The sequence below is a fragment of the Chlorocebus sabaeus genome, chromosome 19 (assembly GCF_047675955.1).
Source record: "Chlorocebus sabaeus isolate Y175 chromosome 19, mChlSab1.0.hap1, whole genome shotgun sequence".
NCBI classification, from domain to species: domain Eukaryota; kingdom Metazoa; phylum Chordata; class Mammalia; order Primates; family Cercopithecidae; genus Chlorocebus; species Chlorocebus sabaeus.
Genome location: NC_132922.1, coordinates 21,583,061 through 21,609,588, shown reverse-complemented (window position 1 = coordinate 21,609,588; position 26,528 = coordinate 21,583,061). Strand labels below are relative to the sequence as shown.

The 26,528-nt window shown below is 50.7% G+C and overlaps 3 protein-coding genes across 11 annotated transcripts in view; 2 read left to right on the top strand and 1 right to left on the bottom strand.

The window, feature by feature from the left end:
* The window catches only part of EMID1 (EMI domain containing 1), a 53,027-nt gene extending 41,382 nt beyond the window's left edge, over positions 1–11,645 (top strand). For 2 of the 5 annotated variants that reach the window (XM_073006838.1, XM_007975288.3), the window contains 2 exons: positions 6,190–6,274; positions 10,855–11,645. In XM_073006838.1, the coding sequence (XP_072862939.1) occupies positions 6,190–6,274; positions 10,855–10,982 (213 nt within the window). In that variant the 3' untranslated portion in view covers positions 10,983–11,645. Of the gene's footprint in view, positions 1–6,189; positions 6,275–7,249; positions 7,341–10,854 lie in introns of those variants that run through there. The other 3 variants (XM_007975287.3, XM_038007649.2, XM_038007648.2) reach the window with 3 other exon arrangements.
* A 276-nt stretch (positions 11,646–11,921) lies between these two features.
* Positions 11,922–19,653, bottom strand: RHBDD3 (rhomboid domain containing 3). Of its 3 annotated transcripts, XM_007975309.3 has the most exons (8): positions 19,420–19,640; positions 19,098–19,250; positions 17,538–17,593; positions 17,156–17,345; positions 15,658–16,041; positions 12,745–12,907; positions 12,372–12,659; positions 11,922–12,283 (listed from the first exon to the last, which is right to left on the bottom strand). In XM_007975309.3, the coding sequence occupies exons 4-8, from the start codon at positions 17,301–17,303 to the stop codon at positions 12,106–12,108; spliced, it is 1,161 nt and encodes a 386-aa protein (XP_007973500.3). In that variant the 5' UTR covers positions 17,304–17,345; positions 17,538–17,593; positions 19,098–19,250; positions 19,420–19,640; the 3' UTR covers positions 11,922–12,105. The 3 variants fall into 3 exon arrangements, with proteins under 3 accessions (XP_007973500.3, XP_007973498.3, XP_007973501.3); XM_007975307.3 differs by lacking the exon at positions 17,538–17,593 and having other exon boundaries at positions 19,420–19,653; XM_007975310.3 differs by lacking the exon at positions 17,538–17,593 and having other exon boundaries at positions 12,372–12,512.
* A 269-nt stretch (positions 19,654–19,922) lies between these two features.
* EWSR1 (EWS RNA binding protein 1) overlaps positions 19,923–26,528 on the top strand; it is a 31,251-nt gene continuing 24,645 nt past the window's right edge. For 2 of the 3 annotated variants that reach the window (XM_007975305.3, XM_007975303.3), the window contains exons 1-4: positions 19,930–20,021; positions 23,775–23,811; positions 23,939–23,990; positions 25,290–25,413. In XM_007975305.3, coding sequence (XP_007973496.1) covers positions 20,009–20,021; positions 23,775–23,811; positions 23,939–23,990; positions 25,290–25,413 — 226 coding nt within the window. In that variant the 5' untranslated portion in view covers positions 19,930–20,008. Of the gene's footprint in view, positions 20,022–23,774; positions 23,812–23,938; positions 23,991–25,289; positions 25,414–26,528 lie in introns of all 3 variants that reach the window. The other variant, XM_007975306.3, reaches the window with a different exon arrangement.

The window sequence follows — 26,528 nt, the reverse complement described above, 5'->3', positions numbered from 1 at the left end:
TCTCTTGCCTCAGCCTCCTGGGTAGCGGGGATTACAAGCATGAGCCACCACGCCCAGCTAATTTTTTGTATTTTTAGTAGAGATAGGGTTTCACCATGTTGGCTGGCCAGGCTGGTCTCGAACTCCTGACTTCAAGTGATCTGCCCGCCTCAGCCTCCCAAAGTGCTGGAATTACACGCATGAGCCACCGTGCCTGGCCTTTTTTTTTTTTTTTTTTTTTTTTTTTGACTTTTTAAATGTTTTTGCTAAAACTAAGACACAAACACACACATTAGCCTAGGCCTACACAGGGTCAGGATCATCAATATCACTGTCTCCATGTCCACCTCTTCTCCCACTGGAAGGTCTTCTGGGCAGTAACACACATGGAGCTGTCATCTCCTGTGATAACAATGCCTTTTCCTGGAATACCTCCTGAAGAACCTGCCTGAGGCTGTTTCACAGTTAACTGTTTTTTAAATAAGTAGAAGGAGTACACTCTACAATAACAATTTAAAGTATAGCATATGGCCAGGTGCAGTGGCTCACACCTATAATCCCAGCACTTTGGGAGGCCAAGGCAGGAGGATCACTTGAGCCCAGGAGTTCCAGACCAACCTAGGCAATGTAGTGAGACCTTGTCTGTACAAATAAAAAAATTAGCTGAGTGTGATGGCACGTGCCTGTGGTCCCAGGTACTTGGGAGTCTAAGGTGGGAGGATCGCTTGAGCCGGGGAGGTTGAGGCTGCAGTAAGATGAGATCACGCCACTGCACTCCAGCCTGGGCAACACAGCAAGACACTGTCTGAAAAATAAATAAGTAAATAGGTAAAATATAGTAAATACTAGGCAATGGGAATTTTTCGGCTCCATTATAATCTTATGAGACCACCGTGGAGATATGCAATCCATCATTGACTGAAACATCATTATGTGGCATATGACTGTATTGAGCCACAATTGTTCTATCATTCTCTCTTATATATTTATAGATCTTTTTTTCAAATTCATTTAAAAGTAAGCTGCAAAACCCAGCCACGTTTCCCCTAACATTGCAGTGTGCACCGTGAATGAACGTGAACATTCTCCCACATAACCACAATACCATTGTCATACTTAAGAAAGCTAACATTGATTTAGCAAAATGATGCCATTTAATATGTGACTTACCTGTAAATTGTACCACTTTTCCCCGGATGCCTTTTTTTTTTTTTTTTTTTTTTTTTTTGAGATGGAGTCTCTGTCACCCAGGCTGGAGCACCAGGATGGAGTCTCTGTCACCCAGACTGGAGTGCAGTGGCATGATCTCAGCTCACTACAACCTCTGCCTCGCAGGTTCAAGCCATTTTCCTACCTCCAACTCCTGAGTAACTGGGATTACAGGCGTGTGCCACCATGCCCAGCTAATTTTAGTATTTTTAGTAAAGACAGGGTTTCCCCATGTTGGCCAGGCTGATCTTGAACTCCTGACCTTAGGTGATCCACCCATCTCAGCCTCCCAAAGTGCTGGGATTACAGGCGTAAACCACCATGCCTGACCCCCAAAATACCTTTATTTATTTACTTATTTATTTATTTATTTATTTATTTATTTATTTATGACACTGAGTTTCACTCTTGTCGCCCAGGCTGGAGTGCAATGGCACAATCTCTGCTCTCTGCAACCTCTGACTCCTGGGTTCAAGCGATTCTTCTGTCTCAGCCTCCCATGTAGCTGGGATTGCAGGTGCCTGCCACCATGCCCGGCTAATGTTTGTATTTTTAGTAAAGACGATGTTTCACCATGTTGGCCAGGCTGATCTCAAACTCCTGATCTCAGGTGATCTGCCCGCCTCAGCCTCCCAAAGTGCTGGGATTACAGGTGTGAGCCACCACACCTGGCCCCCAAAATGCCTTTTAAAGCTCTTTTTTTTTCAAAGTCCAAGATCTGGCTGGGCAAGGTGGCTCATGCCTATAATCCCAGCACTTTGGAAAGCCAAGGTAGAAGGCACTTTTGAGCCCAAGAGTTTGAGACCAGCTTGGGCAACATAGGGAGACACCTGTCACTACAAAAAAAAAAAATTTTTTTCAATTAGCTGGATGTGGTGGCACACACTCGTAGTCCCAGCTACTTGGGAGACTGAGACAGGAGGATCGTCTGAGTCCTGAAAGTTAAGGCTACAGTGAGCCATGATCACACCACTGCACTCCAGCCTGGGCAACAGAGCAAGACCTTGTCTCAATCAATCAATCAGTCAAGTCTAAAATCTAATCAAGGTTTTCACACATTGCATTTGGTTGCCACATTTCTAGTCTCTTTTGAAACAGGCCTCCTGCCTTTTTCTTCTTCTGTTGACTTTGTCTTTGTGTGAATGTCCCACAATTTAAATTTGTCTGATTTTTTCTTCATGATGAGATGCAGGCTAAATACTTTTGGCAGGGGCACTTGTGGTGCCTTTTATTGTACCTCGTTAGGAGGCTCATGTCAGCTTGTCCCATTGTCCATGCCGGGAATGGCTTAATGGAATATTTTTTTCATCTTTTTTTTTTCCTTTGAGACAGAGTCTTGCTCTGTTGCCCAGGCTGGAGTGCAATGGCATGATCTCTGCTCACCGCAACCTCTGCCTCCTGGGTTCAAGCAATTCTCCTGCCTCAGCCTCCTGAGTAGCTGGGATTACAGGCATGTGCCACCACACCCAGCTAATTTTTGCGTGTGTGTGTATATATGTATACACACATATATACGTATATATACACATACATATATACGTGTGTGTGTGTGTGTGTGTATATATATATTTTTTTTTAGTAGAGACAGGGTTTTTCCACGTTGGCCAAGCTGGTCTTGAACTCCTGACCTCAGGTGATCTATCCGCCTCGGCCTCCCAAAGTGCTGGGATTACAGGCGTGAGCCACTGTGCTCAGCCTGGAATTTTTTAAGATCATCTTTTTTTATTTTTTGTTTTTTGAGATAGGTTCTTGCTGTGTTGCCCAGGCTGGAGTACAGTGGCGTGATCATGGCTCACTGCAGCCTCCACCTCAGGGGCCCAAGCCACCCTCCCACCTCAGCCTCCCAAAGTACTGGAATTACAAGTACACACCACCACGCCTGGCTAATTTTTTAATTTTTTCTTTTTTTAAGACAGGGTTTCTGTCGCCCTGGCCAGAGTGCAGTGGTACGATCTCAGCCCAATGCAGCCTCAGCCTCCTGGGCATCAATCCTCCCACCTCAGCCTCCCAAGTAGCCGGGACTACAGGCACACACCACCATGCCTGGCTAATTTTTGTATTTTTAGTAGAGATGGGATTTCGCCATGTTGGCTAGGCTGGTCTGTAACTCCTGAGCTCAAGCAGTCCACCCACCTCAGCCTCCCAGAGTGCAGGGATTACAGACATGAGCCACTGTATTGGGCCTTTTTTTTTTTTTTTTTTTGAGATGGGGTCTCACTATGTTGCCCTGGCTGAGCTCAAGTGATCCTCCCACCTTGGCTTCTTAAAGTGCCAGAATTAAGGTGTGAGCCACCAGGCCAGGCCCCCCAGCTTTTTTTGAGACATGGTCTTGCTCTGTCACCTATCCTAGAGTGCAGTGGCACAATCATAGCTCACTGTAGCCTCAAACTCTTGTGCTCAAGTGAACCTCCCACCTCAGCCTCCACAGTAGCTAGAAGTACAGGTGTGTGCCACCACACCCAACTAATATTTTTTCTTTCTTTCTTTCTTTCTTTTTTTTTTTTTTGAAATGGATACTCCCTCCGTCACCCAGGCTGGAGTACAGTGGTGTGATCTCAGCTCACTGCAACCTCTGCCTCCTGGGTTCAAGTGATTCTCCTGCCTCAGTCTCCCAAGTAGCTGGAACTATAGGTGCACACCACCATGCTCAGCTAATTTTTGTATTTTTAGTGGAGATGGGGTTTCCCCATGTTGGCCAGGCTGCACTAGAACTCCTGACCTCAAGTGATACACCCACCTTGGCCTCCCAAAGTGTCACTAGGTGCTGGGATTACATGACAGCCACCATGCCCACCCAAATTTTTTAATTTTTTGTAGATATGGGGTCTTGCTATGTTCCCCAGACTGGTCTCAAACTCTTAGCTTTGAGTGATCCTGCCACTTTGGTCTCCCAAAGCACTGAAATTACACGTGTAAGCCACTGTGCCCAGTGAAGGTCATTCATTTTTAGATCCTGCCCCTGCAATACTCAAAGGGGGATTACTTTGGCATGCAGCCCGTGGTGACCCTGGGACCCCCAGGCTGAAATGGCCATTCAGCAGCCTGAGGGTCGCCCAATCCATGTGATGTGGACAGGACAGCTGGATCACAAGGGTTGGCCCCAGCGAGCAGGCTCATGATGGACATATTGAGAGACTTCTCAGTTGTTTAGATGGTTTTGTGAGAAGCAACAACCTTAAAGGGTTGGCTTGTAATTATACAATTATACATATTGTCCATCCCTTCACTTATCTGTACTGAGTAAAGGACACCAAGAAGATTTCCAGATGTCATCAGGGCTGGGATAGTTCTATTAGTCACCCTGGCATGCTGCTGGAATTGAGAGATCTACATTCTGGAAATAGCTTTGTTTCTGGACTAGGAAAGAGGAAGGAATGAGGGAGTATGGAGTGTTGTCAAGACTGTGGACCGTATGCTGGCGAAGGAAAGGATGCAGATGGGGAGGAAGAGATGAGGTCTCTGGCATGAGCCCTGGGTAGCAGCTGGCACCACTTGGGGAGTGGGGAGCCCCAGAGCTGGTGACCTTGGAGGAGGGGCTTTGTGAGCCCAGTGCCACATCCCTGGGTTCTGGGAGCCAGAGACAGGGAGAAGCAGACCTGTACTGCTAAGAGGAGAGGGCTGGGCTGAGGGTGACGCATCAGGATGTGCCAGAATGTGGACCTGGCATAGTCTAAGCCCTGGGAGAGGTGAGCACTGTTTTCCAGGCAGGGAGTTCAAAGCGTGAATTGCTGGGGAAGAGGCAGAGGCCTGAGCCTCAGGTTTGTCAGCATTTAAGCGCAAGTTCTCCAAAAGCAATGTAACTCAAACATTGTCTAATTTTATTGATACACTGATGGTCCCCAACTTATGATGGTTCAAATTATAATTTTTCAACTTTACAATTGTGCAAAAGCAATATAGGCTTTCAGTACATTCCTCATTACTTCCAAATAAGCCCATCGTAAGTTGAAAATATTGTATGTCAAAATGCACTTTTTTGGCCAGGGATGGTGGCTTACGCCTGTAATCCCAACACTTTGGGAAGCTGAGATAGAAGGATCACTTGAGGCCAGGAAATCGAGACCAGCCTGGGAAACGTAGCAAGACCCTTGTCTCTGAAAAAAAAAAAATCTTATTGGCTGGGCACAGTGGCTCATGCCTGTAATCCCAGCACTTTGGGAGGCCATGGAGGGCGGATCACCTGAGGCTGAGTTCCAGACCAGCCTGACCGACATGGAGAAACCCTGTCTCTACTGAAAATACAAATTTAGCCGGGCATGGTAGCGCATGAGCTACTCTGGAGGCTGAGGCAGGAGAATCGCTTGAACCTGGGAGGTGGAGGTTGTGGTGAGCCGAGATCGTGCCATTTCTCTCCAGCCTGGGCAACAAGAGCGAAACTCCGTCTCAAAAATGTGGTTTTGACTTGCGATATTTTCAACTTACACTGGGTTTATCTGGATGAAACGCCATTGCAAGTCAAGGAACTTCTATATATTCATTTGGGCATAAGTGAAAATACTGGTAACTAGCCTGAGCTCACTGATCAGAGTAATTAGGGTGAGGTTAATGTAGTGATTTACAGCAAAAAGAATGTGAAGTAAATAAACATATAGGTGACCAAGGGATATAGTCATGCAGGTGTCGGGAGAGCAACTGGTGCTGAGTGACAGACATTAGAAGACAGGAGGACTCCCTGCAGCCTCTGGGGTGGCCGTTCTGCCCCTGAAGATTGACTCGCCCCACCTTCAGCGCCGCAGGATTTGTGACAGTGTAGGAGAGCAGCCAGCTGGGATCCAACGGGACCTTCTGGGAGGTCCCGCAGGGGTTGCTTCCTTCCGCCTGCCTTGTTGTCCCCCTCCTGTCCTCAACCAGTCTTGTTCTGGCTGTCCATGGACCCTGGGCTGTGGCAGGTAGTGTGGGGCTGCAGGTGCATGTCCTGGGTGGGGCATGGGCCACTGACGGGCTTTGCGGGGTCCCCTCCCCTGCCCCCTTCACGGCTGCATCTGTCTCTTTCCTCCACAGGGGGAGGGGTTGCACCAACTACGCGAGGCTTTGAAGATTTTAGCTGAGAGGGTTTTAATCTTGGAAACAATGATTGGGCTCTATGGTGAGTAGAGACAGACAGATGGACAGATGGTCCAGCCCCTGCCTGCCAGCCTTCCCCAAGCCCTTCTGGGGTGGAACTGGCCTGAGCCCAGTCATGAGACTGGAGAAGGTGCCTGTCCCAGGCAAGCATGGACCTGAGAGACCACAACCACCCATCCCTCAATGACTGGTTTCCTCCTCCATGGGTGCAGGGGTACCCTAGAAACCCGGGCCCTACTGCTGTGGTCAGACCTGGGCCTCTAGGCATTATGGGTAATGTGGTTTCTAGGCCTGCAGGGAACCAGAGATAACAGATTTCAAGTTTGGAAGAAATTATAGGCAATGGAACCAAACTCCAGTCTAGCAGTGGGATTGTGGGTAACAGAGCCAGACTCCTGCAGTGCAAGGGATCACGGGTAACCAAATCACAGCTCAGGGCAACAGGAGGATTACAGGTAATGGATCCAGACTCTAGTCAGCCTTCAGCTCTAGAGAAATCATGGGTAACAGAGTCAGGCCCGCAGGACAATAGGTCGTGGAGCAAGACTCCAGAAGGGCAGGGCACTGTGGGTGACAGAGCCAGGCTCAGGCCCCAGGGGACTCTGGGTAATGTACTACCTACCAGTTCTGACCTTCCTCTCCCATAATCCCCCAGAGGCTCTCACAAGGCAGACCCTCCTGGCCTCAGGTGTCCCCTTTGCAGTTTTCCCCTTGGTCCTCCTAACGTGTTCTATTGGTCCCCTTAGGGGACTAAGAGAGCCAGGCTCTCACCCCAAGCATTCACCCAGAAACTCCCCACCCATGTGGTTACTTGAGGATCCAGGCCAGCCCTGTCCCCACCATAGGAGGGGAGACTGAAGTCTCAGTACTGAGACTCACTCCCAGGCTCCTGCCCAGATGCCAGCTGGCAGTGCCCTCCCACCCTCCCGGCTTGGCTTCCCAGCCCAGCCCTCAGAGGCCAGACTCGCACCGTCTGCTCTTCTCCATCTCCCATCAGGCTCCTAGCTTACAGAGCTTCCTGCAGCAGCAGGCTCAGCTGGAGCTCCTGGCCAGACGGGTCACCCTGCTGGAAGCCATCATCTGGCCAGGTAATGGCAGGGCGGGCAGGCAGGGGCAGCCTCTTCCAGGAAGGGCCTGGGCATGCAGAAGGCGCCTTCCAGTGCTCGGCCCAGGCCAGTGGACACTCATTCTTCATCCAGCCAGCCAGCCAGCAGATGGTGCCTGGCAGAGAGAAGGCTCTGGTCACTCGAGTGAATGAATACCTGCTCTGTGCCAGGCACCTTATTGGGACAGGCTCCACAAGATAAGACAGACATAGTCCTGCCCTCGAGGAGTGTAGGGTGCTGGGGGCGCTCAGGAGAACCCTGACACTGGTAGAGAAACCCAAGGTGAGGTATACTGCAGGGAAGAGAGTACAGGCAGCCATGGGATTACAGAAGTGCCTCTGACCTGGCCCAGAGGAGGTTGGAGGGGGTGGAGGGTGGTCTTCCTGGAGGGTGATATCTAAGTGGAGACCTGAAGGGCAAGGATCTGGGGAGAGTGAACAGGCAGAGAAACAGCATGAGCGAAGGCCAAGAGACCAGAAGGATCCTAGAAGCGACAGAATCTGGCAGGGCCTAGATCGAGAAGGTCCTAGAAGGCAGGATGGGGTAGCACGGGAGTTGGTTAGACACCAGTGGGTGGTACCCTGCCTTGCGTCTGGCTCCTGGGAGTGAAGCTGAGGTCTTTCCTCATGAAACTGGAGCCTGTGGCTGGCCCTGAAGAAAGGAAGGGATTGGCTGCCTGAGGGTCTGAGCTCTGTTCCTCACCTGCCCTGCCACACCATCTCACAGCCCATCTCACGTCAGTGCACAGAGGCCTCCACATCATGTCCAACCTCACATCTATTTTAAAGACTGAGAGGCTGGGCGCGGTGGCTCACGCCTGTAATCCTAGTACTTTGGGAGGCTGAGGCGTACGGATCACCTGAGGTCAGGAGTTCGAGACCAGCCTAGGCAACATGGCGAAACCCTATCTCTACTAAAAATTAGTCAGGCATGGTGGTGGGCGCCCGTAATCCTAGCTACTCGGGAGGCTGAGGCAGGAGAATCACCTGAATCTGGGAGACGGAGGTTGCAGTGAACCAAGATTGCACCACTGTATTCCAATCTGGGAGACAGAGTGAGACTCCGTCTTAAAAAAAAGAAAAGAAAAGAAAACCTCAGATTGTTTCCCCAATATCCTCTTTGCCAAAGGCTGACCCTTCTTGCTCAAAAACAAAAAGACTGAGAAACTTAGGTCCCAAGCAGGAAGGAGAGTTAAGGTTAGAGCCCAGCCTCCTTCATCCAGCAAAACCGTAGAGAACACTCATTGAAAGCCAGGCCTGGTTGGGCACTGGCACTCTGGAGTATAGATAGGTGCCGGCCTTGGTATACTTGGTATACTCTGGAGTATAGATAGGTGCTGGCCATGAGTGGCAGGGAATCGTATCTACAGAGATATGGGGTAGGGGAGCACGGAAGGATGTGGGTGAGGAACAGTCACTTGTCCCTAGGGGTTAGAGAAGGCTTCTTGGAAGAGGGGACTCTGTGTTGGGTCCTGGAAGATCCCAATGAGTGTGCCAGGTGGGGAAGTGGGCAGGGCAGCCTTGCGAGAGTCCTGCCTGTGCAGAGGCCCAGAGGCTGGGAAGGGTGTGGGGTCTGCTTCCAAAGCTCCTCCCACAGTGCCGCATGCTTCTCTAACTTCTAGAAACTTCAGTGCCTAGCTCCCAGACCTCTTCCCCTCTTACAGAGAGGGACCATGGACCAAATCTCAGGCTCTCAGAACCTTTTTAGGTGTCCCCACCTTCTCTCTGAGGATTGGGGCAGGAGCCAGAAGGGACACATTTGGGCCACCATGGCTCCGGATCTGTCCCTGCCTTCAGCCAGCTCTGTCTCTGACAGCCCAGGGAGAGAAGTGCCAGGCACCTCAGAAGTCCCACACCCACTGCCAGTGGCCCCTCAAGACAGCTTGGGTCAGGGCTTGAAGGGACAGGTCGGAGTGGGAGATGGGACCCTCCCCATTGGCCCAACATACATATCAGGTGCTACTGAAGACCCAGATGGGGTTCCTGTTTAGGTTATAATCAATAATTATAATAGTATCAGCTGCCACGTGTCTCGCCCACCTGGGCTGGATCCATCATCTCCAGTCTCTTAGAGTAGTAAGCCTACTAGGTGAGCGATGCCATGGCCATTTTACAGATGAAGAAACAGAGGCTCGGAGGCTCTTGTGACTGCTTCAGGGTCACAGGAATGGGAATGGTCAGGCTAGGGGTCCACCCCAGGTCTCTCCTCTAACATGCTGGCCCTTTGGGCTTCACCAGCAAAAGTTTGCTGACTCTGCCACTCATCCAGGGCCCCAAATTTGATTGTGACAAACTCACAGGGACCAGACCTGCAGGAGACCTGGGTGGAAGCGACACCAACCTAGTAACCATAATAATCCAGCATTTCCTGTGAAAACCACTTTCCAGTCCTGGTCATGGTAAACACATGTATCACAAGGGTGTAAAAACGGGACTATTATCCCCACGTTCCAGATGACACTCAGAGGTTCTGCGACTTGCCCCAGGCCACATAACTGGCAGAGTAGGACCAGTACATGATCCTAGCTGGCACTGGGGCCAGTGCTCTGTGCCACTCCCCTCCCATGCTCCTTGAGTTAAGGCATGGAATGTCCCTTTCAGTGACCACATATGCCTGTCTGCTCCAAGAGCCCTCATCTCAACCCAGAGGTGTACGGGTGGCTGGGCCACACAGGGTCAGGGCACAGTCATGATTACGAGGGGATAGCCCACTCCCTAGCAGTGCCCTCAATGGGAACCTGGTGTTCACCAGAACCCAAGTATCTGTCCTATGGAGGCTTAGCCGAGTCCTCCCCCGTGGCCCTCTCCTCCCTGAGTGTCCATCTCCCCCTAGAAAAACAGCCTATTCTGACCTGCCTCGCCTGCTCATTTTACTTTGGGAAGGGCTGAGATGATAGTCACAGAAGGCTTCCTGGAGGAGATAGCTCCTACCCTTGGTTTTGAAAGATGAGTAGTTTTCCGGTTCCGTCTGGAACTGCCCTGTTTTAGCAATGAGATGACTGAGACCCTGATAGAGGTCCAGCTCGCCCAAGACTGCACAGTAGGTCAGTGGCAGAGCCTGGCCTCCTCAGCCCTTCCCCCCAACTGGTGGCCTAGCCCAAGTCTGTTCCCTAGCCTCAGTTTACCCAGCTACCACATAGGGATGATTCAGGGCACACCTCCACCCCAAAATGAATCGAAAAAAGCAGCAGCCTTTATGTGAAGCATTCACGGCATGCTAAACACTTCCTAAAGGCAGCGGGTGTGGTTAACCCCACTTGACAAAGCAGGAATCAAACAGAAGCGCTGAGTGCTCTCCTTGGGTTGGGGGGCTGGTAAGTCCTGACAGACCCCAATCTGTAGACCCCCTTTCCCACAGCTCTGCAGCCAGATACCAGGGTGGATTATACCTGGCAGAGGGTGCCCAGTTCTGCCACCCCCTAGAGGGCCAAGGGGAGGTGGGTACCTCACATGAACCCCCCTGATGTGGCCTCTCTCCTTCTCCTTCCCTCCGGCAGAACCAGAGATGGGGTCTGGGGCAGGCCCTGCCGGCACAGGCACCCCCAGCCTCCTTCGGGGCAAGAGGGGCGGACATGCAGCCAACTACCGGATCGTGGCCCCCAGGAGCCGGGACGAAAGAGGCTGAGGGCGGTGGCGGCCCCTGGGGCAGACGAGGCCAGGCTTCCCCTCCTACCTGGACTCGGCCAGCTGCCTCCAGGGACCGCCCATCCATATTTATTAATATCCTCAGGGTCCCTTCTGCCATCTAGGCCTTAGGGGTAAGCAGGTCTCAGTCCTGGCACCATGCACATGTCTGAGGCTGAGCAGGGGCTGAGAGGAGAGGCTTGGGCCTCAGTTTCCCTCTGTGAAGTGGGGGGAGGCAGGCCTTCAAGGAGGGGTAGAGGTACAAGGCTTCGTCTCATCTGCTGTCTGAGTATCCAGGCCCAAAGGCACTGAGGGGCACAGGAGGGCTCAGGAGTTGGGGCTTAGCACATGCAGGGATGACAGGGCAGGGAGCAGTCCTCCTCCCTCTCCTCCCCAACCAAACCTTGGGGAGGCCTCCTGTGCCCCTCCCTCCTTGTTGTCCAGTGCTGGGTTCCCCACCCCGAGGTCAAGCTGCCCAATCCTCTGACTGGATCACCAGGGGCTGCTTGCCTCATTTCTCCCCTCTGAGCCCCCAGGCCCTCCCACATCTCAGGTTGGGGATGGGGACATGGAGAAGGGGCTGCCTGCTCCCACCAATGCTTGTGACAGATGCCAGGAGGTAGATGTGTGCTGGCCAATAAAGGCCCCTACCTGATTCCCTGCAGCCTGGTCTCAGTGTGTGGTTAGATGGGGGCAGCTAGGAATGAGAGCACGATGGGAGGAGAGCTGGAAATGGGTGGTGAAGAATGCTCTGTGTTGGAGGACAGAGCCTCCTGGAGGTACAGGCTACATAGTGCAGGGCCAGGAAGCCTGTGTCTCCGGACATCAGGGAACAGCTCTCCCACAACTGCTCATTCATTTGGTGCTCACTCACTCATTCATCCCCCTGATGCCAACACAGAAGAGTCAAACACAACTGCTGCCTCCAAGGAGGTCCAGGTTGAAAAACAAACTGGTTTTTATTCTAAACACATACTAGGGCAGCATGCTGGCCTCTCCTGCCTCCAGAGGTGCCCCTGCTCCCCGCTGTGGTCCTCAGTAGACAGAGCAGGAGCTCGGGCTACCCACATGCAGCCCAGCCCTTAGTACCCAAGGGCCTGCCTGTGCCCCACTCTCTGCCTGGGCTAGGGAGGCCCAGGACCCTCAGAGTGGGCAGGCCCACCCTTTCCCTGGGTCACCAGGGTCTCAGTGCCCACTTGTCCTCCAACCAGCAGTGACACAGCACCCTCCACGCGTCCTGTGGCTGCCAGTGCCACCACCGCCTGCTCCGTGGGGAAGCCCATGCGCTCCAGCTGCTGCAGCCTGTGGGGGGTGGGGGGACAAGTGGGGAGTGTCAGGGCCACACTGGCCCCTACACGAGGGGACCCCCCCTCTGCCCACTCCACCTTACCGCAGAGAGGAGACAGAGGACTTGGACAGCCATGGTGCGCTCTGGGGCCCCTGGGCTGGCCCGTCAAGAAGTGAGGCCTGGATGCCCTCCTGCAGCATCTGCTCATCCAAGGCTGCCCACATCGGAGTCCCTGGGGAGAAGCTGGCCCCAGCCCAGTCCAGGCTGGCCTCTGAGGAGCCCTCCCAGGTGGGCTTCACAGGCCTCAGGCCTGGTGGGGACAGGGCTGAGCCCTCACAGTGGGGCCAGAGGTCAGGGGAGGCTACATAAGGCGGTCCAGGGATGGGAGGCCTAGGGGAGTAGGAACAGAAGAGGGCCTGACTGCCAGCCCTGCCACAGTGGCCACCTGGGCTGGCATCCCCCCCATTACCCTCACCTCACTCCGGCAGGATGGGTGACAGGCAGCTCCGCCAGGCTGCCCGGGGTGGGAAGGAGCCTCAGGGGCCAGCACCCCGCCAAGGTCCCGCACAAAACGCCCTCCTGCAGCGCCTGCAGCCGTCGCTCTGAGGGTTCCAGCCACCGGAAGGCCCCAGCTGCGTCTGTCTGCCCGGGGCAGGGCGGCCAGTCAAGGAAAACCAAAAGCAGCCAGGGGTGGGCCCACGCCACAGGCCAGGCCCCATGCCAAGTGTGCTGGCCACCATTCCCTCCCATCTCCTCACTGTGGCCCAGCATGGAATAGCGTCACCCTGGTCAGCAGGAGAGGCTCAGAAAGGAAAAGGGATCTGCCTGAAACTACTCAGCCAGAGCCAGGTATGCCTTACCCCAAAGCCTGGGCTCACCCCTGACCCACTCTGTTCCCAGAACCCTATGCACCTTTTCAGGTCTGTAACTCAAGGTCCACCCTTCCTGGAAGAAGTCCCAGAGACACACCTGCTCTTGCCTTCAGACAGGCCTGGATAACTCCTGTCCCCAATCCAGAGTACAGGGGCCAGCCTGTTCTCTCCAGTGGCACTGTTTTCCCCGATAGGTATGAATCATCTTAGGGCTGGACGAAGTGGCTCACAGCTATATAATCCCACCACTTTGGGAGGCTGAGATGGGAGGATCACTTGAAGCCAGGAGTTCACGACCAGCCTGGGCAACATAGACCCTTTCTCTACAAAAAATTTTAAAATTAGCTGGACGTGGCCTCAGCTACTGAGGTGGCTGAGGCGAGAGGATCACTCGAGCCCAAGAGTTTGAGGCTGTAGTGAGCTATGATGGCGTTGCCACATTCCAGCTTGGGTGACAAAACGAGACCCTGTCTCTAAAAATTAAAAAAAGAAAAATCTCTCTCAGAAGCAGAACACCCAATAAATAGCACTGTGGCACTATTTATTTATTCTTGAGACAGTCTCGCTCTGTCACCCAGGCTGATGTGCAGTGGTGAAATCTCAGCTCACTGCAACCTCCACCTCCGAGGTTCAAGCAATTCTCCTGCCTCAGCTTCCCGACAGGCACGTACCATCACACCTGGCTAATTATTTTGTATTCTTAGTAGAGACAGGGTTTCACCATGTTGGCCAGGCTGGTCTCGAACTGCTGGTTTCAAGAAATCAGCTCACCTCAGCCTCCCAAAGTGCTAGGATTATAGGCGTGAGCCACCTCACCCAACCTCTAGCACCATTTATTAAAAAGAATATTCTTTTCCTCATTGAATCGACTTGGCACTGTTGTCAAAATAAATTGACTATACAGTAAATGTAACAGTTTATTTCTAGATCGTCGATTCTAGTCCATTGATCTGTATGTCTATCCTGATGCCAGTACCACAATATCTTGATTATTATAATTCTGTACGGCTTTTTTTTTCTTTTTGGAGACAGAGTCTTACTCTGTCACCCAGGCTGGAGTGCAGTGGTGCAATCTCAGCTCACTGCAACCTCTGTCTCCCAGGTTCCAGTAATTCTCCTGCCTCAGCCTCCCGAGCAGCTGGGATTACAGGCATGCACCACCACGCCTTGCTAATTTTTGTATTTTTAGTAGAGATGAGGTTTAACCATGTTGGCCAGGCTGGTCTTGAACTCCTGACCTCAAGTGATCTGTCTGCCTCGGCCTCCCAAAGTGCTGGGATTATAGGCGTGAGTCACTGCGCCTGGCCACTTTTGTAGTTTTAAGTTTTGAAATTGAAAAGTGTAAAGTCTTCCAGGTTTGCTTTTCTTTTTCAAGATTATCTGAGGTATTCTGGGTTCTTACATTTCCATATTAATTTTAGGACCAGCTTGCTAATTTCTGCAACAACAAAAAAAGACAACTGAGATTTTGATAAGAATTGTGTGGGATCTATAAATCAACTGGGTAGCATTAACATTTTAACAATATTAAGTATTGCAATCCATGAACATGAGATCTTTCCATTCACTTAGGCTTTTGTTTTTTTTTGAGAGGGAGTCTTGCTGTCTCGCCCAGGCTGGAGTGCAGCGACACTATCTTGGCTCACTGCAGGCTCTGCCTCCCGATTTCAAGCAATTCTCCTGCCTCAGTCTCCCAAGTAACTGGGACTACAGGCACCTGCCACCACGCCCAGCTAATTTTTGTTTTTGGGGTTTTGAGACTGGGGTCTCGCCCTGTCGCCCAGGCTGGAGTGCAGTGGCATGATGTCGACTCATTGCAGCTGCTGCCTCCCAGGTTCAAGCAATTCTCCTGCCTGAGTCTCCTAAGTAGCTGGGATTACAGGCGCACGCCACCACGCCCAGCTAATTTTTGTATTTTTAGTAGAGATGGGGTTTCACCACGTTGGCCAGGCTAGTCTCGAACTCCTGACCTTGTGATCCGCCCACCTTGGCCTCCCAGTGTTGGGATTACAGGCATAAGCCACTGTGCCTGGCCTAAGTTTTTAATTTTTAGTAGAGATGGGGCTTCACCATGCTGGTCTCAAACTCCTGACCTCCAAGTGATCTGCTCGCCTGGCCTCCCAAAGATCTGGGGTTACAGGTGTGAGCCACTGCACCTGGCCAGGCTTTTAATTTTTTTAATTTTTTTGCTCAGAGTGGTTTGGCTATTCAGGGCCTTTTGTGGTTCCATATAAATTTTAGGATTATTTTTTCTATTTCTGCGAAGAATGGCATTGATGTTATAGGGAGCCCACAGAGCCCTTTACATTGTAATTGGCACCTCCACCAGGCCATGACCCCCCCCAGGTCCCAGCCCAGAGCATGTCCCAGAGGAAGACTTGGAGAAGCTCCTGGAATGTGTGTGCACAGCTCCTTGGTATTGCTTGGGACTTCACCCCTTTGTGCCACTTCCTTCCTAGGCACCCACCCACAGAACCCACACATCCCCACGGGCCCTGGGCTCAGGCAAAGGATACAGGCCAGGCCAGCAAGGAGGCCACAAAGGAGCTGCAGGAAGGGTGGCTCAGAGCTGAGCAGTGGGGTCAGGACAAGCAGCAGCCACGGTGGCAGCCATGGTGGCAGTGCCCCACGGGGCCGTTTAGGGTGGTGTACCTCCCCAGCCAGCATGGCCAGGTGGACAGGCATGTATCCACAGCTGCCGGCTGCACCAGACACCCCAAGGCCTGCCAGCAGTACTGCCAGCAGCCCAGAAGCCAGGGCGAGCAGAGCTGAGGCATGCAGGAATCTCAACGTGCCCAGGTGGCACTCCTGCTGCCAGCCCAGAGTGGGCAGGAGCAGCAGGCTCAGGAGCAGGCCCGGCAGGGCCGTGTGGCCCAGGACATGGGTCAGCAGCCGGTGCACTGGGAGAGAGAAGGGGCTTATGTGCCAGGTTAGTGGCCCCAACATCCAAGGCTGTCCCAGGTGTGCTAGGTTGAAGGTTACCCTACACCAGGGCCACCTGCTGAGCCCACCTCCCCTCCCCAGGAGCCAGTCTGCCCACAGTCAGCCCTTAATCATTGGTGGATGGGACCAAGGACTTCCAAACACTGTGGCTACGCCTCTGTGGTATTAAACAGAACACACCGCACCTGCCACTCAGTCTTTGCACTGACAACCTGCAACTGAGCACTCACTATGTCCCAGACACCATGAAGGTACTCTGCTTCTGTATTTACTAAATCATACCTGGCTGAGAGCATGAGATGGCCTGCTTCAATCCTGGAGCTACCCCATTCCCTCAAGCTGTGTAACCCTGGTCAAATCACTTAACCTCTCTGAGCACCATTGGGGGTCCTCAAATACAAACTGGAGTTGTTATGATTGGGAAACAGGTGCTCAGCTAAGGTCCCTCCTCGAACCCCCAACACCTCCTCCTCCATCCTCATGCTTAGCTGAAAGTCTTAGTTGTTTTCTCTTTTTTTTTTGAGACAAAGTCTCAGTCTATCACTCAGGCCAGAGTGCAGTGGCACAACTTCAACTCACTGCAACCTCCACCTCCCAGGTTCAAGTGATTCTCCTGCCTCAGCCTCCCGAGCAGCTGAGATTACAGGCACGTGCCACCACGCCCAGCTAATTTTTGTATTTTTAGTAGAGACAGGGTTTCACCATGTTGGTCAGGCTGGTCTCGAACTCCTGACCTCAAGCGATCCACCTGCCTCAGCCTCCCAAAGTGTTGGGATTACAGGCGTCAGCCACTGCGCCAAGCCTTAGTTCTTATTTCAAGGAAAAGCTGCCAGACCGGGAAACCATGAGAAAAGCACTCCTACCCACAGGTTCCAGCCCACCCTGCCGAATCCTCTGCCTCCCTTCTTGGCTGTGGATGTGCTGAGCATGCTCCTAAGGCCACGCTTCCCCCGGGACACTGGGCCCCATCCCTGCTTGACCCCTGGAGGCCTTGTGCTGCTCCTGCCAACTGGGCCCAGGCCCTACAGCAAGTCTCCTGCTTCCTCCAAGGTCCACGTGGCTGGCCCTCACCCTGCCAGGGGTCCAGCAACAGCTCCGGGGCCAGGACCAGGCTGGGGCCGGCCCCCACCAGCCACAGGCTGCTCATCAGCAGCATCAGGACTGAGGAGGCGAGAGGCAGCGCCGGGGACAGTGGGCCATGGGGGCCCCTGGCATGCATAGCTTGGTTGAGGATGGTCAAGGGTGGTCCTAGGGCTGTGCGCTGGGGGTAAAAGAAAACAATAACAAGTTGTTATTGGAGGTTTTGTCTCACCAATACCCTCTCAAGCACCTTAGCAACAGCCCTATTTTACAGAGGTGGAAACAGGCTGGAGAGGCAGGCCCAGCAGCTCGGCCATAGTGGAGCTCAGACCCTAACCCATGCACTCATAAGCCATCTTGCCATTCCACTCACCTCTGTTTAAGGACTGGCAGGGGACAGGCATAGAGACTCCTGAGTCCTGATGGGCCCTAAACTCCCAAAAAGAGGGGTTCAGCCCCTCACCCCCCTGGGCGAATTCAGGGCCATCTCTAGCCCGCTTCTGTCCGCCCCCTTCCCTCAGGCTACTACCTCCCTCCTTCCTCCCCTACCCTGTGCCCAGCCTTAATGCTCCAGATGGTTTCAGTTGCCCTTGACCCTGGAGTGGGGCCAGCCAATGGGCAAGCAGACTGGGGAAGGGTGGGGCAGAAGGGCAGGAGTCCCACACCTTGAGCCATACTAAGAGACCTGGGACTGAGACATCCCCTTTGAGGGTGAGCCCATCCACCATAAGCCTCCTCCTGCATCCTTACTGGCACAGCCCCTCTGGCCATAGCTCCCCTTTCCACAGGAAGGCTCCAGTATGGGCTCCACCTCTTTCTGCTCCGTGTCCCAAGGCAAGTTTCCAACCTCATCTTTTTACAGATGAGCCTCATTTTACAGATGAGCCTCTCCCTTCTCATCTGTAAAATGGGAATTCAGAAATTCCTTTCCTCAGAGGATGATGAAATAAAAAGGAATAGGCTAAGGTAGGCCCTGGCCCACAACTCTTGCTCCATAAATCATAGCAATCCCCACTAATCATGGCAGGCATTGGTAGCCACCAACTGGCCCATCGAGAAGGCCTTAGTATGGAGGTGGCTGCTCCAGCCTAGCTGGTCCCAGCTTTGGCCCTCAAACATGGCCTTTCCCTGCCCACCAAAGCAAGGCCTTCTCCCCTGTGCTCTCCTCTTGCATCCAGCCCGTCGTCCTCCAGGGCCTGTAGGTCCCTGGTCAAGCCTCTCTGTCTCAGGACTCCCACTGAGCTGATTCAGGGCAGGAAGAAGGATCCCAGAGAGACAAGAAGGCTGCCTAATTTGCTCCCCTGCCAAGCGCGTTCTCCACATCTACCAGTTTCCTGCAGGAAAAATGTGGAAAGCTCCTCTGCCTGCATTGTCCTTCCCTCCATTTCGCCAGCAGGCAAACTCCTATTTTACTCTTGGAAGCCCAGCTCAAATATCCTTTCCCCTCCTCTGGCCCCCCAACATCAGGGATCTTATCCTTAGGAGCACAGCTTGACCAGTCTGTCTCCCTAGGCAGGTGGTCTGAGCTCATGGCTCCTCTGATCAAACCCCACATTTCCCAGGGTATTCGCAGCACACAACCAGTGCTTTATATATGTTCACTGAAAAAAGGACACTAGCTTGACTCCTGGTCCTGCTGAGGGATTTGAAGGTGAACCCTGCCCTTCGTGGACCCGGGTATCCACCTAGGGGGCTGGGGTTAGAGGTCCAGAGAGGTGGGCAGGGCCAGCCTTGCCTGGAGGCAGGGTTTGGGGCCAAGACACCCACCGTATACCTCCTCCTGTATCCTCACCTCACAACCATTCCCCAGCTCTGGGCTCCTTAGCAAGGGTGAAAGGCTTGCCCGTGGACACTCGGAACTGGGACTTGAGCCCCCTGGACCTCACTTTCTTCAATCTATGAAACGGGCAGTGCACCACCAGGCCCTGCCTACCTTACTGGGAAGCCGGGAGGGCAGAATGGAAAGACAAGGACGAAGATTCTTCCGGGTGGCGGATAGAGTAGGGGGTCCCAGGATCTGTCTGGTTCGAACTCAGCTGAGGACTTTGCAAAGATACTCAATTTCCTTGGACCTCAGTTTCCCCTTCTGTAGGAACAAGGGTATTGGATGAGGGATGATTAAAGGGCGTGCTCCACCTCGACCGTTACCGGGGACGGGGTCTCGGGGCCAGAAACGGCGTTCGAGGCCTCCCACCTAGCCGACCGGCCTCGGGGCCCTTCCCCGCTGGCCCGGGCCACGCGTCCCGGTTACTCACTGCAGAGCGCGCCCAGCAACCCCGAAAGGCCGGTGGGGGACCTGGGCTGGGAGTCGGGACTCTAGCTCCCGGGCGAGATCGGGGAACCCTGAATCCATTCCGCGCACACCCGGCCGCGTGACCCCGGCCGGCCGGCTGGCGCGCCACCCATTCCCCGCGGCCCGCGGATTAGTCAGCAGTTGTTCTAGTCCGGGTCCCTTCCCCCAGCCCTCCCGCCGATCTCCGTCTCCCTGCAGGGCAGACTCTTCAGCGACGGTCCCTAGAGCCAGCGGACGGAACCATTCCAAACAACCTAGCCTCGTGAAGAGAGCCTCTCCGCTTTCACACTGAGACCCGCTCACCGGCGCTCTGGCCCCTTAGGTGCTATTTTGGCCCGAGTGTCACGTCGGGCGCTCTTTAGAGAGGATTGGGACAAGGATTGCGCACGCGAAGAACGAGAAAGCGGTGGTTCATCCCTCCTGACCCCACCCCCGTGGCCTGGCCTGATGGTCGCGCCCGGGGTTGCGGGATTTGCGCCTGCGCAGTGCGGCGCCTAGAGGGAAAGCGAGAGGGAGACGGACGTTGAGAGAACGAGGAGGAAGGAGAGAAAATGGCGTCCACGGGTGAGTATGGTGGAACTGCGGTCGCGCCGGCGGTAGCCGGAACGCCCAAACTGGGGGTCGTTCGTCTCTGGGCTTGGCTGGGAAGACTGAGTGGAGTTGCCGAGAGGGGTTTGAGGCACCCGCCGCGACCTGACGAGCTCGGGGATCCGCGTTCCTCTCCCCTCCCCCCACCGGGCGGGCCGGTTCTGGAATCTTCCGGCGCCCGCGGCGCGCAGGGGGCTTGCTGCAGCGGTGGCGCGCGGGGCCCGCTTTGGCCTCCATTGTGTGGCGGTCCTCGCGCCCTGCGCTCCGGGCCTCCCGCCACGTGGGCGGGGCCTGCGGCCTTCGAGGCCCTGCGTGAAGCGGAGGATTTGGCCAGGCCTCGAGCCGGTCACTGTGAAACCGCCGGGGAGGCCGCAGGCTGCTATCCCTGTGAGGCCTCCCTCCGCGTTTTCAGGGTTTCCCGAGAAACCAGGGGAAAAAGCAAAGAAAGATACCGTGGATTTGTGGGCCGAGGGGTGCCGGCCTATGAGCGGGAGCCCCGTCATTTTTAAGGCCCAGTCGGCTGGGGCGTCTGGCGCTGCCGAACTGCCCTCTCGGCGTCTTCCAGCCCCAAGCCGAACTTCTGCCCTCCTGGGCTTTAGACAGAATGTGCTTCCCTCCTCCAGGGCCCCCAGTTTGCCACTTTTTTGGGCTTCTCCATTTTTATCGTTATTTGTTAATTCACGCCCTCCCCTCCCCCAAAACCAATTAAGTGGCTTCCTAGGGCCCTTTTTCTGCAAACGCCGAGGGACATCCGTTGTATAATAAGGCCAGCCTGGATCGAGAGACGAGAAATGCTACCAGAAAGATATTTCTGGCCTCTCTGACCTAGGAGGAACAAAAGGCCGAGCCTGCATTTGAATTATATTTCAGTAGTGGTCTCGCACGTTTATTCGCTTGCGTTAGGCCGCGAAGGTCGACAGAGGTGAGGGAAAAGAGGCCAGTAGAGGCGATCTTAAAGGCACTTGAAAGCAAGCCCCGGATGGGAACTCCAAAATGGGAGTAGAGTGGTCATTGATGGAAGGAGCATTTAAGAGTGTCGCCTAGCCACCACCTGCAGTTCGCAAGCTGTGGGTACACTAACCCGCGGAAATTGGCAGGGTGGAGCATTTTTGCCTCTGGGGGTATTCTGAGGCCACCTGATTCCAGGCCTTAGAGACAGTGGGAGAAGATGAGAGGGAAAACAGGAAAAGCTCTGGACCCTCCAGAGTTTTTTAGAGTCCAGAATCCACCAACTTAAGGACAGTTTAAGAATTCACCCCATCTGTGTGGTCAATAAACAGGTAAGTGTTGGGTGTTCTTGCTGGAATACCAAAGAAGGCCGGTAGAAGAGAGGACTCAAATACCACAGCTAAACCTCCTGGTGGAAAGTGGTTTCCTAGGTGCCCTATCCACCCTCTTCTCCTCTGCAAAAGCCTGAAAAGGCAAAACGTGTGCGTTGACATTTTTGCATGGCCGGACATGTCTTTTTTCAGTCAACTTTGTTCAAACCTTGTTCACTAGTAACTACCATGTGCTTGTACTGTATTAGAATTACAGTTGTGGTTTCCGTTGACACAAAGTAAACACATTAGGCCTGGCTGGGGGGCCTTCAGAGAGTCACATAAGTAATCTGGGCCTTAGTTTCCTTTCCTGTAAAATACAGAAGTTAGGCTAGACCTGTTAAGCTTTTGAGCCTTTCTGACCTTCCTGCATAACCATTCCACAAATTTGTCCCATGCTGACTTCAACTCAGGTAGTGTGAAGCAGCTTCCATAGTGACTGCTATAAAGTGTTAAAGCATTGCCTTGGGTTAATAATAATAGAAGTTTTCTCTCGTGTGTATCTCATGTAGAAAAGACTCGCTGCAATCTAGAACCCTCACCCCTCAATCACAGTGAAGTGATTTTTAGTGAAGTCTGTGGCTCACTTTTGGGGGTTAAAAACAAACACGGTTGCTGAATAATCTGACCAGTTTGTAATTGTATTAGGTTGGTGCAAAAGTAATTGTAGTTTTGCCATTTTAATGACAAAAACCGCAATTACTTTTGCACCAACCTAATAGCTTGTTTGAGGTCCAGTGATGTTTGTGTGCTCTAGGAAGATACATGTAAGTTCATGAAACAAATTTGCTACCTTCCATAGCCCACCAGTTAGTATAGGGCCGAATCCTTTGGTTTCTCACTGTTAAGAGGTCATTAGTTGTTCCATATCAGCTTTGCCAGTTTTATGTTTTACATAACTGCTATTGTGTAAAAGTCGTCTTGCAAACTGTACTTACATGTCGGTGATTTAGAATCATTTATCAAAGACCTTAACAAAACGTGAATTAAAATATTTGATGTTGAATGATTCATTGCTGTGTTTATTTTGTATATGCCACGTGGAAGAAATGATTTGCATTTAGTTTTAATGTCACACAGAGTATGACTTGTAGTGCTATTGAAAATGCCTTTAAGATTGCCATGAACAAATTATTTTTTCATTATAGGTAGCCTTTGGGCAGTTGATTTGATCCTCTTGGTGATTCAGGGTTTTGAGTTACGAGTGTGTACAAAGGAAAGAAAGTAGTCCACTAAAGTATAGAGCGGTAGACAGATAGCCAACGTGAAGAGATGGATTCAGCAAAGCTCTCTCAGGCCGCCCCAGGGATTGTGAGGCTGGCTTTGGATTGCGTGAAGTGGATGCAATAAAGAGCTGTCAATTGTTGATTTTGGATAAGGGACTACTTTCTGATTGGAAAATAAAGGACCCCTTTTTTTCCGTCCTAATGGCAGTAACTGTCTTCAGACAGAACAAGATATGTATTCTTGTGGAGAAGAAAGAATTGGGCAGAATTTTCAAAAATAATTAACTGCCTTTAAAGAAACTAAACTTACCTAACTTCAATGCAGTAGTGCTCTAAAAACTATTTTCTTTTTGTTTTTACTACTTGTAGACACCTCAGTGGACCAGAGTTTTTGGTACCTTTGGACGCATGCTGTGAATTTCATAGGAAAAGGAAAATTATAGGGAGGTTTACTTTTTAAAGTCGAAATCATTTTGAGTTGTATGAGAGACAGTGGTGTTGCCAAATTTTTCCCAGAAAGGTTAAATGCTTTTTCTTCTTTGCCTGTCTTCAGGATTCTGCCTTAGTTCTGCTTCACCAGGATTTATAATATATCTAGCTTTTAAGTTGCTGCACAAATGTAGTTCTGACACAGCAAACCCTTTAAAACACTGGAGTGTGGTGACTGCCCTCTTTTCTGCCATTCTGTTTCACTGTCGTTGAGCTAGGGAATGGTGGTTTGTCTAACTTGCTAAAGGGAGGGGAGTGAAAACTAATTTTTGAGGAGAGGTAGGTTCTAACCTAACCAATCTAGTGTTAAACTTTGTATTGTTGTTGCATGCCTCCGTTTTATATGAGGGAAAAAACTTCTGATCCTGTTGTAAGTCTGAGATACTGATGATCATCTGTGTTTCAAATGACAGTCGGAATTGGGATGGGTTTTGTGGTCATGAGAACATGCAAAGTATACCTGCCAAATCAGCTGATCTTGACCTCATTAGCTAGTCCCATAGTCAAATGTTGAGTTTAACTGGCTTAGACTTTTTTTTCTATTAGGTGTTGAGAGATAAGGGGGACTCATTTGGACCTGTGTTGGCAGGTTCCCCTACAGTTTAAATAATTCTTCCTGCCACATGAATCTTTCCCCTTTTTTTCTCTTCTTGTTTCTGCTAACTACACTATTTTTTCTCCTCGTTTTCCTCTAGATTACAGTACCTATAGCCAAGCTGCAGCGCAGCAGGGGTAAGTCAGTCTTCTATGACCGCATTTTGTCTGTGATTAATATTTTTTGAGTATGGAGCCTTCTATAATTGTAGAGGTGGTATTTGAATGTTCTCTATTCAAGTTGTTGCATTTAATTCTTTTGCAGCTACAGTGCTTACACCGCCCAGCCCACTCAAGGATATGCACAGACCACCCAGGTAATCTTTAAGATAATTGTATGTAGCTGCACCTCTAAGTAAAATCAGTAAATTATCCAGTTATCTTTCAGTTATCCAGTAAAATAAATGAGTAATGTGTGTGTGATAGTAAAATACCCAGGCATTTCAAGCTTTCACAGTGGGAGTGTGAAGGACTCCATTCTGCCATCATAAATGAAACCATTCAGAGGCTGATAATTGGCTCTCTATAACTTTTTAGTATGATTTCTCAAGTTAGGTGCCCTGTTCCATGCTTGGTCTTTCTTCATTATGTTTAAATTTAGTGAATTTATTCATCATAGCAGTTCTGCAAAGGACAAGGATGATATGACCATTCTGCAGAGGAGAACATTGCAATGCATAGATATTAAGTAACTTGCCAGTGGTCGTACAGTAAGTGGTGGGATTAGCTCTAAAAACTGGTGACCTAGCCAAGGAGCTCCTGATTTCCAGGGAAGAGTCTGTTAAAAAGCCTAGGCCAACAGATTCTAGAAATTAGCCTTCTAGTGTTCTCAAGATGATGTTGGATTCTGAAATGATCCATGCTATAAAATGGATACTAATAACTGCCTTGGAAACATGTTCTAGGACAGGCAGAATGTGATGTCTCTGGCAGATCTTACATAACTGGTCATTTAAACAAACCTAGAGAATAATCATGCTAATATCTGAAAGAACAGCTTATTCCTTGCCTGATTTTAAGTATTATTGATGTCTAAGTTCAAAAGACAGTACTCCTGATGTGCCCACCATAAGAGGACATACAGCGTTCTGGTTCATTTTCTTTGAAGTGGTGTAGTAGTTTTAAAGTCTTTTGTCAGGCTGAAAATCTGGTTTTCAATTTTTTCTGACAGATTTTAGCCCTCTTCATTGCTTTCTCTTTGTTCATTTGTCTTCCTACCTTTTGTTTCCAATCACTAAAACTGTGCTACGCTAAGTGCTGGCAATTAATACACCTGTGCCCTTATTGCTCTTCCTTTGAGAGTGTCTTGTTAATCTCGTGTATAGTTAACTGAGGTTTTGCCTGATTATCTTTTTTCCCCCCTCTGAGAAGCTGTGAATGACATTGCCTACTTATCTAATGAGCTTTTTTTGTAGCTAACTTTACCATAATATGAGTGAATTAGATAAGGGATAACGTTATGATACTGTGATTATTTGTCTTTTTTTTTTTTTTTTCTCTTCTAGAAAGGAATGTTTTTGACTTTGGTTCTCCAATTCAGAAACTTAGCAATCCATTTTATTGCTAAAATACAAAAGTTGATATATGAAGTTCTTGCATTCATTTTTTTGGAGCAGGCATATGGGCAACAAAGCTATGGAACCTATGGACAGCCCACTGATGTCAGCTATACCCAGGCTCAGACCACTGCAACCTATGGGCAGACCGCCTATGCAACTTCTTATGGACAGCCTCCCACTGGTAAGGCCTGCCTTGGAGAGGTATTTGGGTCGTTTTGGCTAGGGCATTGGCTAAGAAGTTTATTAGTCATGCTTTTGGATGTATATTCTGGTCCATACCTTGGCATCTGGGGAATCCTTTATTCTTAGGAAGAGGTATTTTTTCTCTTTCTTTCCTACTCTTATAGTCTTGAGAGATTTCCAATAGAATGTGGGTGGGATAAATTCCAAGAGAGAAAAGAACTTTTAACTGTTTTATACAGTGTATTGGATAATCTCACAACGAAATGGAGACTATTTAAAAGATTTTGCTAATGCTAATACTGAGTAAGAATGAGCCTTCTTAAATTGAGCTGCTTAAAAATCAAACTGGTTTTCACATGTTTGCTTCATCTGATAGTGTACCCTCTACTTTTTGTTTTGTGCTTTCCACAGTAGAAGGGACCAGTACAGGTTTGACTATCCTGCTCATTCTTGCATGGGAAATGCTTTCCATCTTGTCTAACCCTGTAATGTTAATCCTTTAGGTGTTTTCATTTGTTTAACACCCAAACTTTCTAACATCACACACAGCAAGGTGCTAATGAGAAACTGCTTCAGGTGCCATTTGCAGATCCATGTCCTATTCTTTATATGATTTTGGGAAAGGTTTTCTTATTTAATATTACTTTGTTTCAAGCCTTAATAATAGTTATTTACCTTCCCAAAGGTATTTCAGATGATTTCTCCCCAGCTGATTTTCCCCTGTTCCCTGAAGGATAGATTGCATGATGAGATTTATGTAGAGGAGCAGACTGCCACCCTGCATGTATCATGTTTGTCTATTGGTTGGTTTCCAGTCCAGACACATTTTATTTTCTGTTTTAAGTGTTAAATGAATTATTTTAATCCATGATATGTCTTGAATATATATAACATTGTTCCAAGAAACGAAAAAATAAACTATTCTAAGAATTAGAAGAAATGGTATTCTGATGCTGAGGTTGGGTGGGATACATGAAAAATCTATGATAATTTTTTTGTGTTCAGTGCTGTGTAATGTTTCAGGCTCTCTATCCCCGCCCCTTTTATTATTGCTATTACGAAGGACTGTTTAATAAAGTCTGAAAGATATCAGAGCTCTTATTTTCAAACTGT